This window comes from Exserohilum turcica, assembly GCF_000359705.1.
Source record: "Exserohilum turcica Et28A unplaced genomic scaffold SETTUscaffold_27, whole genome shotgun sequence".
NCBI classification, from domain to species: Eukaryota; Fungi; Ascomycota; class Dothideomycetes; order Pleosporales; family Pleosporaceae; genus Exserohilum; species Exserohilum turcicum.
In genome coordinates, this window is record NW_007360103.1 from 73,784 (window position 1) to 90,271 (window position 16,488).

At 46.6% G+C, this 16,488-nt stretch overlaps 4 protein-coding genes and 1 non-coding gene across 5 annotated transcripts; 3 read left to right on the top strand and 2 right to left on the bottom strand.

The window, feature by feature from the left end:
* Window positions 1–724: 724 nt before the first annotated feature.
* SETTUDRAFT_29168 (uncharacterized protein) lies at window positions 725–1,153 on the top strand (the record flags this gene model as incomplete). The annotated part of the gene is made up of 1 exon (XM_008028574.1): window positions 725–1,153. The coding sequence occupies one exon, from the start codon at window positions 725–727 to the stop codon at window positions 1,151–1,153; it is 429 nt and encodes a 142-aa protein (XP_008026765.1).
* A 5,928-nt stretch (window positions 1,154–7,081) lies between these two features.
* SETTUDRAFT_t148 lies at window positions 7,082–7,155 on the top strand. The gene has a single exon. It is a non-coding gene; the product is annotated as a tRNA-Ala (tRNA).
* A 1,418-nt stretch (window positions 7,156–8,573) lies between these two features.
* On the bottom strand, window positions 8,574–11,745 carry SETTUDRAFT_40223 (uncharacterized protein; the record flags this gene model as incomplete). The annotated part of the gene is given in 7 exon segments (XM_008028584.1): window positions 8,574–9,522; window positions 9,571–9,597; window positions 9,647–10,064; window positions 10,130–10,693; window positions 10,743–11,291; window positions 11,311–11,335; window positions 11,398–11,745. 7 exon segments carry the CDS (start codon window positions 11,743–11,745, stop codon window positions 8,574–8,576), a joined length of 2,880 nt encoding a protein of 959 aa, XP_008026775.1.
* A 1,417-nt stretch (window positions 11,746–13,162) lies between these two features.
* On the bottom strand, window positions 13,163–14,012 carry SETTUDRAFT_40224 (uncharacterized protein; the record flags this gene model as incomplete). The annotated part of the gene is made up of 3 exons (XM_008028585.1): window positions 13,163–13,466; window positions 13,509–13,890; window positions 13,949–14,012. 3 exons carry the CDS (start codon window positions 14,010–14,012, stop codon window positions 13,163–13,165), a joined length of 750 nt encoding a protein of 249 aa, XP_008026776.1.
* Window positions 14,013–15,446: 1,434 nt separating this feature from the next.
* Window positions 15,447–15,833, top strand: SETTUDRAFT_40225 (uncharacterized protein; the record flags this gene model as incomplete). The annotated part of the gene is made up of 1 exon (XM_008028586.1): window positions 15,447–15,833. The coding sequence occupies one exon, from the start codon at window positions 15,447–15,449 to the stop codon at window positions 15,831–15,833; it is 387 nt and encodes a 128-aa protein (XP_008026777.1).
* Between the last annotated feature and the right edge of the window lie 655 nt (window positions 15,834–16,488).

Below are 16,488 nucleotides of genomic sequence, written 5' to 3' on the forward strand. Positions count from 1 at the left end.
TGATAGAAAATTGACGAGTTTTGATGAAAGATTTCTGCTTAAAAGTTGGTGTGTGTGTCTATCTACTAATTAAATTATATAAGGAGTTATGTGTTATTAGGTCGAGCTTATGAAAACTTATAATCTCTTATTTCTTACAATACCTACATAATTATGACACTTATACCACGTAATCGGAATTATACCTGTAAGGTAATGAGCTATAACTATCTTAAATATATAAGAGAGTATTATCTTCTCAATTACTAAAACCCTCAAATATACAGTGAGCAGGAAAATCATGACACAGGGTATTGTGAAAAATCCGAAACATAAAGAACATGGTTCAAAGCAGAAAAAGCTGCCTCGAAAGAGGCGGGAATATGACGAACAGTTATGTCGCACCCGCTATCAAGCGCTTCGTCATGCTATAGCAGCTGGCGATAACAAACTTGTTAAAAGAATTCTAGAAATCCCAGTCTTGGATATTAAAGCGGAATGTTCTTTGCTATTGCATATAGCATGTACTGGAGATAAGCAAAGTGCAGTTGAAGCGCTCCTTGACAAAGGAGCTGATACCGAGGCCAGAGACAATCAAGGCCGTACAGTACTCCATATAGCAGCTATCTATGGGAGAAAGAAAATCATGAGGTTGCTTATCGAGCGCAGGGCCGAAATTAAGGCCAGAGACAATCAAGGCCGTACATCACTTCATCTAGCAGCTATGAATGGGAGAAACAAAACCATGGAGCTGCTTATCCAATTCGGGTCCGAAACCGAGACCAGAGACAATCAAGGCTGTACAGCACTTCATCTAGCAGCAGCTGAGGGCAAACAAGACACCATAAGAGTGCTAATCAACCATAAGGCAAAAATCGAAGCCAAGAACAAGGCTGGCTGCACTCCGCTTTACGAAGCATGCAACTATAACTACGATCTCGCAGCGAAGGAGCTTATAGAAGCGAAAGCGGACGTAAATGCTGAGAATGGCGAGGCAAATACACCACTCCATGTCGCAGCTGCTAAAAACTTCTTCAACATTGTAGAAGTACTACTCGTAGAAAATGCGGGCACTGACCTGAAGAATAAATACGGCAAAACTGCACTTCAGGTAGCAACAGAAAACATGGCTTGGGATGTAGAAGAACTTCTTTCTTCACTAATATTCTCTTAACTCATCTTGTTCAAATTGTTACTATATTCTTCATTTTTTTCTTGTGTAATTCTTTGAGGCTGAAGTGATTTAGTTAAAGACTTCAAGTACTTAGTTAACTAGTTAGTTACCTAGTTAAGTAGTTAATGAAGAAGTGATTTTTATAGTACAATTAGTTACATGACGTCAATCCAAGCTTGCCGGGACGGACGGTATAATTGGAAAGTTTTCGTTTCGGACCCTTGCTGTTTTTTGTTTGCATGATTATCGACCTAACTACAGTCAGCGTGGTTATCAATCTCCTGATCAGAATTACACCCAAAGCTGACTATCACGTGATCTTCAGCTTGCTGACAGGATTTCAGAGCTTACACAGCTACAGGGCTTCGAAGCTACAAGTTTAGCTTGAAGAAAATTACATCGTAAACGGTTTTACACTAGCCACATATAGAAGCTACTCGCTAGGGAAGTACCGACAGGGGTGGCGATCACACATGAAAATGGACACCACACCACACCAAGGGCTGAGATTAGCTCTACAGCGTGGCCAAAGGTTTCCTTAGTATAAAGGTGCAATAGAGCGAGATGGAGGCTATCTGTAGCGGTGTCACTGCTTTTCTCTTGAAAAGATGTCTTTTGCGCAGACTTGTCAACAATCAAGCTGAGATCAAGCTCATCAAGTCAAGTCAAGCTGGAGGCTCCAGCCTGACTTGGCTTGATTGTTGACAACTCTGATTTTGCGGATCAGCGCGGATTTTACAACAGTAGGATAATTTTTGTAAGTAGAGACATCTACACCTATAGAAGAAGGCAAAAAACAAACATGACCTACTTATAAACATAGTATGACAACAACGTGTGGATAGAAATATTGTTTTTTGAAGACAAAGTACCCCTCTTTTCTTGCGGCACAAGGGGATTTGCGTGAAACAGGGAGGGAAATTACTGTCATTCGTTTAGCGAACCAATATGATTTAGATGTGAGAGCTTTCACTATCTCTATATTCAAAGTTGTTGGGGTATTCATTAACGAGGTAGGCCGGTGCAAGATAAAAGTAGTTAAACATATGACACTAGCTTCTCCACTCATACAAACTCCCAAAAATTCCGTCAGTAGGTGGATTGGAATCGACGCGAACGCGACAAGGGCTATGTCAGGCATGGATAGTAGCATCACGCATTTGTGCTTCCGAGTGTGGAATTTCACCGGAAAGTCATTGATAGATGTAAACCTAGCTCGATATTTGGTTTGATGGGGGAGCCAGTGAGCGCTTGTAGACATGCAAGGAGTAGCTGCAACATATCGTGGCTGCATTATCTCGAGGCAATCAATACGCCCGGCCGAACCTCTCAAGCGGTCCAACATGGATGTATTGCCACATGCATGTCCTGACGTTTGCCTTGCATGAAATTGTGATACGCTGGGTTACACAACAGTTGCTGTGTGCTCGGCTCGAGTAATAAGCGTAGCTTTTGAAGTGCACAGATGAACCAAATCCTCTATCAACATCTCCTCGTTAGCGCTGCTATGGGGCGTCATTTAGAAAAGAACGCTGTATTGACCTGGTACAAATCCATCTCCTCTCGTCGTGTAGATCTTATTGGCGACTACGCAGGTGGCGAAATATTCCTTGTTGAATTCGATTCGCTCCTACTTCAATGCTTTTCCAATCCAAAGCTTAACTTCTGTAGTAAGTACTAGGAATTGCTGCCACTAAAATCTGACCAGAGCGTTTATGTATTGACCAGATGGCTTTTAACTGCTCCACGCGGTCTACATCGTCGAGAAGTTCCTTCAAGACTTGCTCTCAAGGAGATGTCGGTTTCAGGTTGTCTGCTTTGACCAGAATGAAGAGCTTTGTATCCCGCCAAATGCAGGTCGGACAGACTGGCCTAAGTATGCGCTGGCGCGGTCATCTTCAGGCATCTGGCACGCAACTTGAGTTCGGACAAAAGAATCATGTTTAGACGGTTTACTTTTGGTTGCTATCCTGCGACGAATGTCGCGCAGATATCATCGTGGCGGCACTTTCAAGAGTTCTACCTAGTTAACAAGACAGTCAACTTCAACGCAGTAGAGCGACGTTATAGTTGATCTATAACTCTTGCTACCTTTGAATGCTCATAACGTAGTTGTGCTTGTACATTTTGTTGCTCTTCTCCGCATGTCGGCGATTCGACTGGATCTTAGGTAACACCCAAGAGTCACTCTCAAGCTTTTCTTCTGTGGACAAGCAGCGGTAAACTCCTCTTGCGGAGCCGGCTCTACTGAAGTTACAATATACTCCTCTTGTAACAACTCCGGCGTGGGCGCGCCAGACCGGCTAGATTGGCTAGAGTAGTGAGATCGTCTATCTAACCGAGGAACTGGATTGTGTCGATACAGCACCGTGACTACACACATATCTGGAGGCAGGGCTGTTGACGAGAACAGTCGGATAGAATCTATAAACGGGTTGCGAATAGTCTTCAGTCGATTCAGCGGGAATTCGCAATGGAAAGTTCAGTGGGCTGTGACGTTCGGCTATTGTACTAGTCTAATAAGACTGTGGCTCATCCTTCACTAGGAAGTCAGAACGATCATCTAAAGTTAGGCGCTGTCAGCTGCTTATCACAGGTCTCACCTTTGGTAAACGACACGATTTTGAACCCGAAATGAACGGGCTTCACGACATCGCGTTGTGCATCGTGTTTATAGTACTTTTGAGTATTTGATATTGAACAGACATTCTGCCCACCCCCAGTTTCATCCTATCAGTCGTTACAACGCGTATATTTGTTCAAGACTCCCAAAACGGGCTTGTTCATACAAGCACTCTTGTCAGCTGCAGGTTTCTTAATGGCGCGGTCTGGAAAATACAGCACTGAAAGACAGGAGTGTCATGTGTAGCAGGGCGTGTCAAAGTTGGCACGTGTGGTTGGTGGTGGTTACGTACCTGGATCCAACTCAAGCCAGTACGGTAAGCGATAGCTATCGCTAACTAAGACAAAGGCCGACGCACCATAGATACTCTCTAAGCTTAAACAACCAAATTATAAATAACTAGATAGAACGGCCTAGGCCAAAGTCTTACATAGCCTCTGGCTCATTAGACTCTAATGGAATGATAATAATTATATTCAGACCTCTCTGTTGTTTTGGTTTTGGTTCTACTTTGAGTAGCTTTCTCCTGCCATAGTGAGGTGGATGTGCTGTCCGATCTTCCATTTGCTTACCCGTAGGCTGCTGGAAGTCTTAGCTATGAAAGCATGCAGTGAGCTGGAGTATCCGCGTGTATGTCTAGCTTGCGCACGCCACCTAGGGCCATTGGTCTGGAAATGTGACGATGATTCCAAAGATCTTAGAGATCATCCGAGCCAAGCAGCGACCGCACGTCAAGAACATAAAGCCACACAACGCCCTCTAGTTCTGGTGCCAGAGAATTAAAACGAGAGATCCTAGAATGCAGAGCACAAACTCGAAAAAGGCCTCTGCGAACGCACGGTCGTGAACTGCCTCGGCAAAAGCAATAAATCTAACCGCGTCCTCGGTAGGCTCTGCATCAAGTTCGTTGGGGCTGGGCATGGAGATGCAGGATTGAAAAAAACGTGTGAAAGTCTGCGGCGTGTATTCATCCATGTATATAACCATCACATGGAACTCCAACCTGGTGAAACTCCAGACGTGTGAAATGCCAGGGATGTAAGCGCTGACGTTCGTGTCACAGCTCTCGTCAGCACCTTCAAGCCTCTCCACTAGAAGAACCACGACTCTTAGTGTTTGCACGGATTGAATCATGCTACAAGACGGCAATACTAGTGACGAAAAGGGTTCGTTAGTAGTAAGGAGGCGGTGGAATATTGAGCATGCAACTAAGCAAAGAGCAAAGTGTGAGGGGCCCAGGGCCATGTGGCCGAATGAACCCAGCCACATCTCCGCTTTTTGACGTAACATGTAGTTAATTTCATTATTGACTAAGCATAGGCCTGAAGACTGAGACTGAACACATGCATCCTATCACAGGTCGCTGGCGATAGATCGGCTCCTCCAGTGAGAAAGCAAACCAAATACACGACTATGATTGGTATAGCTATGGCAATGCACACGAAGCGCTTGACCTTATCTATTAGTGCAAAAGTAACGGCCTATGGCTCTTGTTATGGGAGTAAAACCCACTTTAAGAAGCACACAAAAAGGAAACTCTGAGTCTCAGATACACTAGAGGTGCGGTATTCAGTCACTATAGGCGTATCACTACTGCAATTGCCCACTAGTGTTTCCCACAGCTGCGAGTGATGCCTTTTCAACAATATACGGACGGTGGTGAAATACATGTTGACAAAATTGTAGGCAGTGTTTTCGGTGAGTCTCCCATCTTGTCTGAAATGGTTTCTACAGTACGGCTACAAGACGAGATTGGAGGCAGAACTTTGGAAAGGTCGCTGGTCCAGCCAGCTCATGCCACCCTCCACTATTGGATCGCCTGAATCCTGTTGTAGTGAAGCTGCTGGCGAAGAATAATGAGGTGACATGATACTACTGAGAAACAAGATGTATCACTACCATCGCAGGCTCCTCTATCTATGTCAATTCAAGTCCCTGGGCTACTCTATGTAGCCTACTGATAACCTTGCATGATACGTCCATAGGACAAGATCACTAGATAATCACGTCGCAAGGGTATAGTAGGATGAAGATGCAGAGATAATAACGGATCCACCATAGAGTATATCCGTAGACACGAAGGGGTACCAAGCCTTTCGAGGGCACTTTTCTAGAATCTTCTTGACTAATAACATAGAAATGTCTGAGAACGGGATCATAACGAGATCTCTGGCGTTATCGTGAGACCAAACTTTAACTTAAGTACCATGGCGCCAGCTTTGTATTTCTAGTGAGCTCTGAATGAATTAGATTACCTCTAGATCAGAGGTGCCTAAACGTTTACGAATATGAATAGGGTCAATCGGCTTCATGGACAGTAGTTTCTTAGTAATGCTAGAGAAAGACAACCAATGATTTTGGATTACTAATTATGATGATAAGTAAGCGTCTAGTATGCTGTAGCTAATGACAATGAATTTCATCATTGTTTTCTAAAAGGGAGGCAGGGGAGTTTGTCGGATGACGCTGGCACTGTCATGAGCAATTGCGGCTTTACCACTGTAAGCCGCATTTCTAGTTATCACACTAATGAAACTATGTATCTATAGTGGCTTTATATATGGTATTCTAAAATATAGCGCCTACTTATATATGTGCTCCAAGGTGTTCTAGCCATTGTTGGTAGCTAGCCCGAAATTAGAAAAGATGTCCCCGAGCTAGCGTTTACTGTATCGCAGCATTGAAGGATGCCGAAGGCTTTATTGATTAATAGAGCGCAGTGCTTGTATGGGCATGCTCATCGCACTTGCGCTCCTGACACGGCGACTAGATAGACGTCGGACATACCACAGATCCATTCACCAAAAGAACCGCCTTTTTCTCTTGCTTTGAAATAGAATCTGCATCTAGTGACCAGACTGAGGCCAAAATTCAAATCGGCGTATTGGCAATCGCGCCCATCCAGAGGAACTAGGAGTTTGCGAGCTCGGTCGGGCTTTCTATCGAGCCTGTATCACTGGTCGAGCCCATGTTCACTGTCATCCCCGCGACAATCTCACTTTAGGAACAGGTGTTGTGCACCTGCTGGGATTAGACCTTGATCGATTTCCAACAGCCAATGCGACGTCTGTGCGCACGAATTTCCAATTGATCAAACTATTTGGAAATGTCTTGCCTTATGGAATGGACAAGGGAGACGACAGCTATTGGCGAACTTTCGAGAAGATATTGGCGCGGCTAGCTGAGTAGTCACAGTGGAGATAAAACAATGATGCTGCCGGGTAGTACATAGTAATTTGTCTGCATCCTCAGATACCTTGGCACTCCACTCCCAGCTTTGGATCTATGGTCCTCAGAAGGGTAAAGGTGGCTTGGTGTAGTGGCCGTACACCTGGCAAGTCTGAGTTTCAGACAGTTGGTTCGAATCCAACAGCCATCAACGCACTTTTGTGTGGACCCACTTCCTATTCTTCTCGACTAGTTATTAACAAGGCGGAAAGGCAGTCTTCTCTCCTCGTTTAAATCTCTTAAGGTTTTCCCCTACGAGGTTTTTACTTAAGAGAAACAAGAGTAAGAGCGCAAGACTTGTAATTAGTTACTTGAAGATAGAAGAGGAGGAAAGCCGACACAACGTTGTTGTCACATGCCTGAGAACATGATAAAAAGAATCTATCTCTCAACCTACGGAGGGAAGGCAACACGAAAGCAAAAATGTATTTAGAATAGGCGTTCTTAGACATAAAAATGTGCCCTAGGCTTCGCCCGTCTTCATGCCACAAGGGAGGCGGGAGCCCCCTAGGGCGCTTCTATAAGGACGATAAACTAATACAATCAATGAGAAAGGGCAAAGGCAACGCCTTTGTGTATGTTTCAGCGATATGACGACATACAAGCAGAGGGAAAGCGTGTATTTTAAACATTATCGTAATGTAGGAAGATAATTATATAAGCAAGATACAGAAAACATGAAATAATATAAGATGTCAACAACAATAGCCGTTTCGCGTTTCGTGTGAGCATTAGTGATACCTCAAGAACAGCAATTTGCTATTAGGATGATCAACGCTGCGAGCAATAACTACACGAGTAATTAGTTATGTACGGTACCCTCATCTATATTTGTCACCTAACTATCGTGTTAGATAGTTATCTAAAAGCACGAGTTATTTTTGAATAAAAAGAAGTAATTAGCTAATCAAAAATTTCGGAAAAAGCCGTGATTTTCGCGATTTCTACGAGTAAATTCGAGGAAAATCAAAACTCCATAACTAGTTAGTTAGTTATTAAAGTATATTGCTACAAAGTAGGCTTGTTTTGGTGAGACATCGCTTAACTAGACAGCTTTTAGCCCGCTGCGAACGATAGTGAAGACCGAAGATGAAGCTGTAAATCAAGTTGACGTTTCCTGCTTGTGAATGTGTCCATGATTGATCGTTCCTGTAATGTGACGACAGTAGCAAAAAAAATGCAGGGTGGTCAAGTATCAGACCCAACGGCGAGACATGGGCAGAGAGCGAGCTAAGAGCTATTTCTCTGAAGGTCAATTCTAGCCACCCTAAACCAAGACATAGCTGGAGAATATGGGACCGTGGGAAATGAGCCGAGACCGAGGCCAGACTGGTAAATAGGACGTAGAGGCTAAGTACTGACTCTTGCTTTACATTCTATACTCACGCCATGCACTCGCAGCATGTACTTTATACTAAACACATGTACGTGGGTAGTAGTGAGACCGCATATTGCAAGTGTCTGTAGCGCTATCCTAATGGCTTCGTTATCATGGCAGGTCATTTTTCACATGTCTCAAACGGGTGTAGAAAACAAGCACTGAGAAAGGGTGGTGAAATGTACAACATCTCACGTGGCGTCTAGACGACGTCGCTTATCTGCCTGCAGAGGCGAGTCGTCTAGCCGCCTCTTCTTGCTGACCACCTTCGTAGCAGTTTGCGCCTCTTTAAGCGCACTCCATTCGAGCATCTGTAGATCAACCAAAGTCTTAAAGGTTAGCGGCGAAGCGCTGATGTGATGGATACGGTCCTCATGTAACCTTAGGCGAATATCTAGTTCATCATCAAGCGAAGAAACGCGCAAACATACTAGTTTGCTGAAGTTCCCATGCCGATCGAGGCACTCTGACATGGGTTCTCTTGAATCATTCACCTGCATTTGGATCTGGAAGTTAGCGTCTAGACAATCGAGCATTTGCAGTAGTTGGCAAAATGCGGGATTGACCCCGGGGATCCGACACCGGATCATCCCATAGCATGTGTAGGAGCCACGCTCGTAGACTGGCATTCGCCCGGGCTGTAACTCAAAGTAAAATGTGAGAGCGAGTGCAGCATCGGCCAAATCACGCACGGTCGGGTCCGCCGTAAAGTAAGCACGGGCTGCCTCAGCAAGACTCTCTACAGCAGAAACGTCAGATAGATCGGGTAGCTCGCCTTCTATTGGTAGATTGAATCGATGGAGCCATTCATCTATGCCGGCAATCCCTCCGGGCAATGATATCGCCAGAATCTGTCGCATGAGAGCAAATCGCTTATCGCCATCAAAATTCTCGTTCAAGTAATGTTTAGCGGTCTGCTGCAGAGAGCTGTTTCCGAAAAGTAGACTGGGGTAGACACTGGATTTGGCAACCTTTTTCGTTGTCGAGATGCCCGTACCAACGGATACGAAGTGGTCAGAACGGCTCAGCCCAGGAGCCATCTTCTGAAGCTCCTGTACAGCGAGCATGCAAGGATTGTTGTCACTTAGCCCTCCGTCCATGAATGTACTATGGCCAGGCATCTTGTATGGCGTGAAATACCTACAACTGTCAGACATCAGTCAGCCAGCTACCATTGGTAGCACTCACCATGGAGCCGCCGATGTACATCGCGCACTATTGCATTGCGTAAGCATTGGACTCAGGTTGCAGTAGTGTAACTTACGCGTCTTTGATGCGTATCTCGCTGGCAGCGTCTTTTGATTGCAAGAGCCGGTACGTTGACATATCTGTATATCTTTCGTCGCCATGTCTGGAAGACGTTCCGTTGTAGCTCGTTACTAGACACGTATCTAGTGTTTCGGCATCCACGACAGGCAGACCAACTCGTGCCCCAATCGAAGACACATATTGAAGGTCCAACATGGTGGCTTCGCCAAAAATCTCCGCTAGGGCGTCCTCAATGTCACTGGCAGGAAAACGGCCATGGCGACACGAAGTGACGAGTGTATAGACGGTGGCCGCAAGACCCAAGCCCCATTGGCTCCGCCCACGAAATATGCGTGTTGATAGCTGTTTAAACAATGTGAAAGATTCTTCGGGTCGCATTCCCAGACCGTAGAGAGCCAAAATGACCAAACCACCTGTTCAATAATGAGCTAGACGCGGACACGAGGACAAACAAGACGGCGTTTCTACAGTGACGTACCTGAACTTGTTCCATAGGCCAGATCGAAGTGTTCTTGAATTGGCATATCGAGACCTATAGCCTTTTCGAGTGCGCAGAGAAATTGAATGGGAATCGCTGCGCGGATGCCGCCACCATCGATAGACAGCACGCGAAGACCAGCAGTGGCAGGTTTCACGCGCACACTAGTTTCGGAAGCCTGAGAGCAAAGAGGACAGCGACTCAACTGGTACAGATACGGGTCGCTCTCTAAACAGCTTCCCATAGCTGTCAGGCAATTTTCGCAAACCAAATGGCCACACTGGAGCTTATGCTGCGGATCTGCTTGCACGCAAGCTAAGCAGACCCTGTGAAGCTTCCTCGTCATCAGCCAATGTCGAAAGTCTGCCAGTAGTCTCATGCGAGGGTTTGGGCAAAGTATCTTACTTCTCTGCACGAAGTGCTGCTCGATAAGTGAGACTAGTTCACTGCGAAGCAGCAACACCACATCGCCGCCATTTCTCGAGGACTTTAGCATTTTGTTTCCAGCTGCTTCTATACAAGCGGACTTATAATGAGTCTGGAATACCTTGAGAGGGTCGAACACTTGCGCAAGTTAGCAGAAAGAAGCTGCGCGTCTCTACAGGACACTGACAGGGCACGTCATATGCATAATTGTCAACCGCGAGACAACCTGCCATAAATGGAATCGCAAACTCCAGTGTTTCATCCAAGTCGTCCACCGAGTCGAAAAGGGCACTCAGATACGTCGGCAGGCGCGTGGACACGGGGCGGTGGGACCGCGACGCAGCGATCATGTCGAATGGGGTTCGTTCATTGCTGACGAAATGATCGCAAGCCTTACGGAATAGAATATCAAAGTGTACTGCGTTCAGGAGGGTGTAGCTGCGAACACGTTCGTTTCTGCTAGTATCGACCTCGCGTTTGACGCGGTCGGTTAGCGTCTGAATGCTAGTATGTTTGACGTATACAGAAACGTGAGAAGATATGTCAAATTTGGGCTGTTTTAGACGCGCACGTAAGATCTTCACTAGGCAACTTTTTACAGCGGCCTCGCTTCGCTTTTCGGAAGGTGATGCTATGAAGAGTAATCGAGGGTGTGCCGCAGTACTGGGCTCTTGATTAAGCACCTGCTCCAGCCATGGTACCATCGGATCCACCTGATGCTGCATGTTGCGAATTCCTGTAGAGAAAAAACACACCACATCCGCGAATGGACGTATCAGTCTACAATGGAGACTGTTAAACGCCTCGGCTAAACTACCCACTTGCCGCTGCAATGCACGTACCGTTTGGCGGTGACAGAGAGCGACTGCGGGTTCTGCTACAAATGTGCTCCGCTTCGAAATATCTTCGTGTGCAATTAGCATGGGACGATCACTAAAAGCGGTAGTTGGGTCTAGTTGTAAAGTCACTCCATGAGACGCTCGACTGTTCACGCAGGTTTTACTAGTGGGAAAAGTATTAGCTAATAATGTTCCCTTCGCAGCGCTGCCAAACATGACGACCAGACTTGGACTTTTGCTAGCAGGTTTATCCAGCCCCGTGATTATATCATTCAGAGTACTAGCACAATGCAACAGGAATTTATCCTTTCCATGGATGGACAGCCAGGCTCTGTGCTTGCAGCTGTTCATGGTTGCTGGACCACGACGGCTGACCATACGATGTTCTTGAGGAGAGATTCTCGGCAGGCTTAGTTCACGTTAGACACCAACGTGCTATATAACGCCAGTGAGAAGATTTTAATGACGCAGACGCATAATGGCTGTGACAGGGACGTGTTATATGCTTACTTGATCCATGTATAACGCGTAAGCAGATGACCTATGGCAAAGTGATATGCAGTATCCTCATGCCTTCAGGTAAGCCTTTTGGAAACGCATCTTTGTTTTTTGGATTCTATCATGACTTTACAGCTGTTTGCTTACAGGGCGCATCTGCTGAGCATTTGATTGAAGATGAAGGCATGTCCGAGACTTCTTTCCCCATATGAACACAAGCGCAATTGGCCGCTATGATTGCTTGACTTTATCTCGCTAGTCACTAACTCATCAAAACCAGCAACGATTAACCCTAGTGCAAGAGGGGTTTCTAGTGGAGTGAACAATAGACTCACGCGTACAGTGTGATAGGCTACGCCCTTGTGGCTAAGACTGCACTTAGGAATCAATCGCTATTGCAATCATGCGAGCTTAAGTATCGATCATGCATGACAACGCGCAGCTACGTTGTCTTTTGCTCTGCTTCTTTCGCATATGAATGGCGAACTTGGTCTTATGCTTGGCTCGGTGAGCCTGCCTGTTACAGGTTCTAAGGGGCCAAGCTTAGTAGGCTCACTTGGCTGGCATCTCGTTCTCTTTCTGGCCTTCTCCCCTCACCTTCGCTGTTTTTCCTTGCTCTTGCCCTTGATCTTTGCCCTGTGCTCTTTGTTCACGGTTCGGCAAGTTGAGAGCTTGTCAAGCCATTTGCCTTAGCAAGCTTTGTCTTAGCACACCATTTGCTTAAGCCACAGCTTCCCTTCCCTTCTCTCTGGTTAGCTTAGTGTCTGCTATTTTCGTACCTCAAATAGATCGCCTTCGTTCTTTCAGCCATCTAGTTGCTATCGCTGCGTGAAGTCATCCTCACTCAGGTCTAACTACACGTAAGAGATAAGTAAAAAAAAGGTGCAAGAAAGCAGCCAATGAACGATAAGTAGAGGCAGGGGGTAGAGCAGGGAGGGGACGTGGTGCATAGATAAAGGAGGCAGCGGGGAGCTGCTAGACAGAAGACTTACGGATGAGTTTACGCAGTTTTGGAATAAAAGGATTCTAGAACCAAATACCTAAGTAGCGTGATCAAAGCTCCATGAGTGGACCTGTTCTCCGCGCGGAATGTACTCATCACGAGCTAAGTTTTGGACAAGTGGTTAAAACAGATGTTACGTCTAACCACGGGAGTGCTATGCTCTATATTCCTATATGTAGACTGTAGAAATAAGAACAGTATCCCAGTATCTACCACACATCACATTTCCAAGCACCTACATTACCAGGTCATCACATTTGCAAATCATTACTGATTCGCAACTCCTTCCTCGCTTTCTTTCATAAGAGGCAGAGACATCGCCCTGCGACCTGTGTTAAGCGCCTTCTGTCTGTCGTTTGCACGGGCGAATTGTTTGGCTGTATCCAGATTCTCCGAAGCTGTAAGGAACGCGTTGCGAATCTCTGCTTCGAATTCCTCTTTTCGTTTTGCTACAATCCGTTCGAACTCATCTGCTTGCTGGCTGCAGTATTCATTGAAACTGAACTTTTCGTCTTCGCTGACCATGGCTAAATCAGACCTCTCGTTAGCAACTGCTTCCTCTATATCAATGCTGGCGAGATGATAGAGCTCAGAGGTTTTCTCAGAGGCTTACTCAAGAACTCGGTCGATATCTTGGGCGAGGGTTTGGGCAAAAGCACTGGTGATTGTTCTCTTTATCTCTGCGATGGGCGTCAAATGGCAGTTCTGGGTCTGGTCGCAGCGTGTGGGTGTGGTTGGGATTTGAGTGTAGGGTGGTGTTGGTGACGAGTGTGGCCCTGGTGAGTGGCCTGTACGCATACCACCAAAAACCTCGGCCAACACGGCTGGGAGAACTCTCTTCACCTCCAAAGCGACAGTATCTTGGAAAAGATTGAATGGAACCGTAGACGTGGAGCTGAACTGTGATGCGGGAGTAGAACGATCTAGCAAAGGCGAATCTGGAGGTCGTCGGGGGCGCTTCGTTGCAGGAGTATCGGGTGCCGGGCCGAGACCATCTAGATAATGCGTATTGGTAACAGGTAGTGCATTATCCGACTACAATCCTGCCCTTACTGTCTCTCGAGCGCTTGCCCGAGCCTGGCTCTTGCTGATATGGAGGTGGATCTTGGGTTGCCATGTTTTGGTCAACATTTTGTCCAGCTCTCCCATCCTCGCTGGAGGGTATATACCGAACCCTACTGAGAATTGACCACTTGACTTCTTGATAAAGATTGGTGAAGTGTGGGAGAATCGGCACCCTAGAGAACTCCTCGGAACCGTTGAAAATGGACTGAAACCTCGAGTAATTGGTGCCAAGCCAGTTGGTGTCGAAAACAATCCGTACTTGCCTCGCCCGCGCCAGTCTTAAAAGTTTTGGAAAATCAGGACAAACGCTGAGAGCGTCTTTGCAGTACCATACAGAACAAGGTTGTTTAGAGTTAATGACAGCGTTCGAGTCTTATAACTCCCGTTTTGCCCTGGATTATCGAGCAATTCAGCCGAAAGAGGCATGTTAAATTGCGTGAGTGATATCGTGTCAGGCACCAGCTTATCGCCTTCATAACGCAAAAAAACACGTTGGCTGTCGTCAACACCAGGGCATGGCAGAGGGTATTCGAGATAGAAGCCAAGCTGCGTGTCAGCGGACGATTTTACAATCCTTAGTAAACACGACCATAGTACACATGCATCATCAGCAGCATACGCTAGGGCGGAGACGCCTCCCTTGCTAAGGAGATTATGTAGTGCTATTGTGCGTTAAGCTTTTCTCCAGGATGGATTTACTTACAATATACCCCTTTGCAACAAAGCATGCGAGATGCAGCAAAGGAAACCCACCCACCCGGGCTTTCACACTAATAGCAAAGAGCAGCTCTGACTCTGTCGCAGCAGCAAGCGCCAGATCGTATACAGCTAAAGACTAGCCTTGTTCGCACACCATGTGCCTTGCTTTGGTAACGCCCCTCGGATGCGCGGATCAGAAACACAAAGATTGTGAAGCTGATGCGCTGCATCAGAGGCCTTGCAGTAAGGATAGCGCACGGAGACAAGACGACAAGCAGGCGAAAAGGTAGGGTTACCACCTAACGGTGGAAGTTTTGCTTTCGCGAAGTAGGCGGAGTTTGGAAGACAGAGAAGAAGTGCTGGTCAATGTTGGTGGAGATGGAGATGAAGGCGGTTGAAGGTTGGGGTTGGGGGTTGGCGCTGGGACGCGACGCGGTTCTCGGTGCCTGGATGCTTGGCACTATGCTATACCAAATATAGAATAGCGTGCTGGCGTCAAGCCGCATGGGCATTCTGGACTGACACAGACGGCACGCGCTCGCAAACTGTAGCAGTTGCGCAAAACACCTCCTCCTGAGCGGCCGCGTCTCGTGGAAATGTCTTCTGATACGCCCATTAACTCGTAGTGCTACTCGATTACCGCGAACGTCACGTAGCAACAGCGTAGCAATCAGACCACCGACCGGGCCCAAAGTCGTATACTTCCGACCCTTCGCGAGGCATGCCACTCGACTCGACGCGTGTTCTTCATAAGTGGATGAAGAATCGCGAAGAAAGCTCCGAAGACATGGCAACCGCACCAGACAAACACGACCTACTTGGATTCCCAGGTACCGATCTTGAACACCCCAAACACTACACTCGGAAGCTATGGCTTGTCGCGGAGGATGATCGCAAACTATATCCCAAGTTCATAGACGAGGAAGTTATTAAACTAGCAAGCCATGTGAACACGGTCGTCAACACGTACGTGAAGGAAGAGGAGAAGCGTTCTGGTGACGATTTTCTCAAGCAGGAAGCTGTACATATACTCAAAACATTAGGCTTTGGGCAGCGTATATGGGGTGATGGTTCCGGGGCTGAGACGCGGCTAAAGAGCAATGTGCCAGGGGAACGCCCACGGTGGGGTGTTCACACAGACTCCGGATATAAAAGCAATGATGAAGACAGGTAAACCCTGATAGTCCATAGGTATCTAAGAGGAAGATGCTGATCTGTACAGTATTCAACGGAATCTTGGATGTTGGATGGCCGCTCGCATACAAAACAAGCTCAATGCACCTCGTAAAGAGGAAAAATGCGTTCCTTCAGTGACAGTGGAACACACCGCACAGTTATCACCAGAACCTGTACAACCATCAAACCCGCAGCAGTCCAAGCTCGTTCAGCGAAGTGTCCCTTCAGCGGCGCCCGATCTCGTGTCAGCGTTAAAACGCCGTAGAAATCATTTCCCGCTGACAGCTGCGGGAAACTCAACAGCTGACAGTAGCCGATCTAGGAGTAGGACACGCTCAGACGGCTCAGAAAAATCCTTTTCTTTCACAAGTTTCGTGGATAGCGAATCAGAAGTGGACTTTTCCCAGTTGGCTAAACGCCCAAAGACACACACCAGCTTTTAAGCAGAAATCTTTCATCAAAACTCGTCAATTTTCTATCAGATATAGGGGTAACACGTCGCGAGAAACCGATTTACGCCACCTCTAATGTGTGCAGCCCTCTCGTTGAGGTGCTAGAGGGGGTATTGTCGGTATTCTTGCGACGTGTTCGAAATGCGAAAATCTTCGAGAACGCACAGACCGCCCTAATGACTAATAGGGAGACTACCAAAC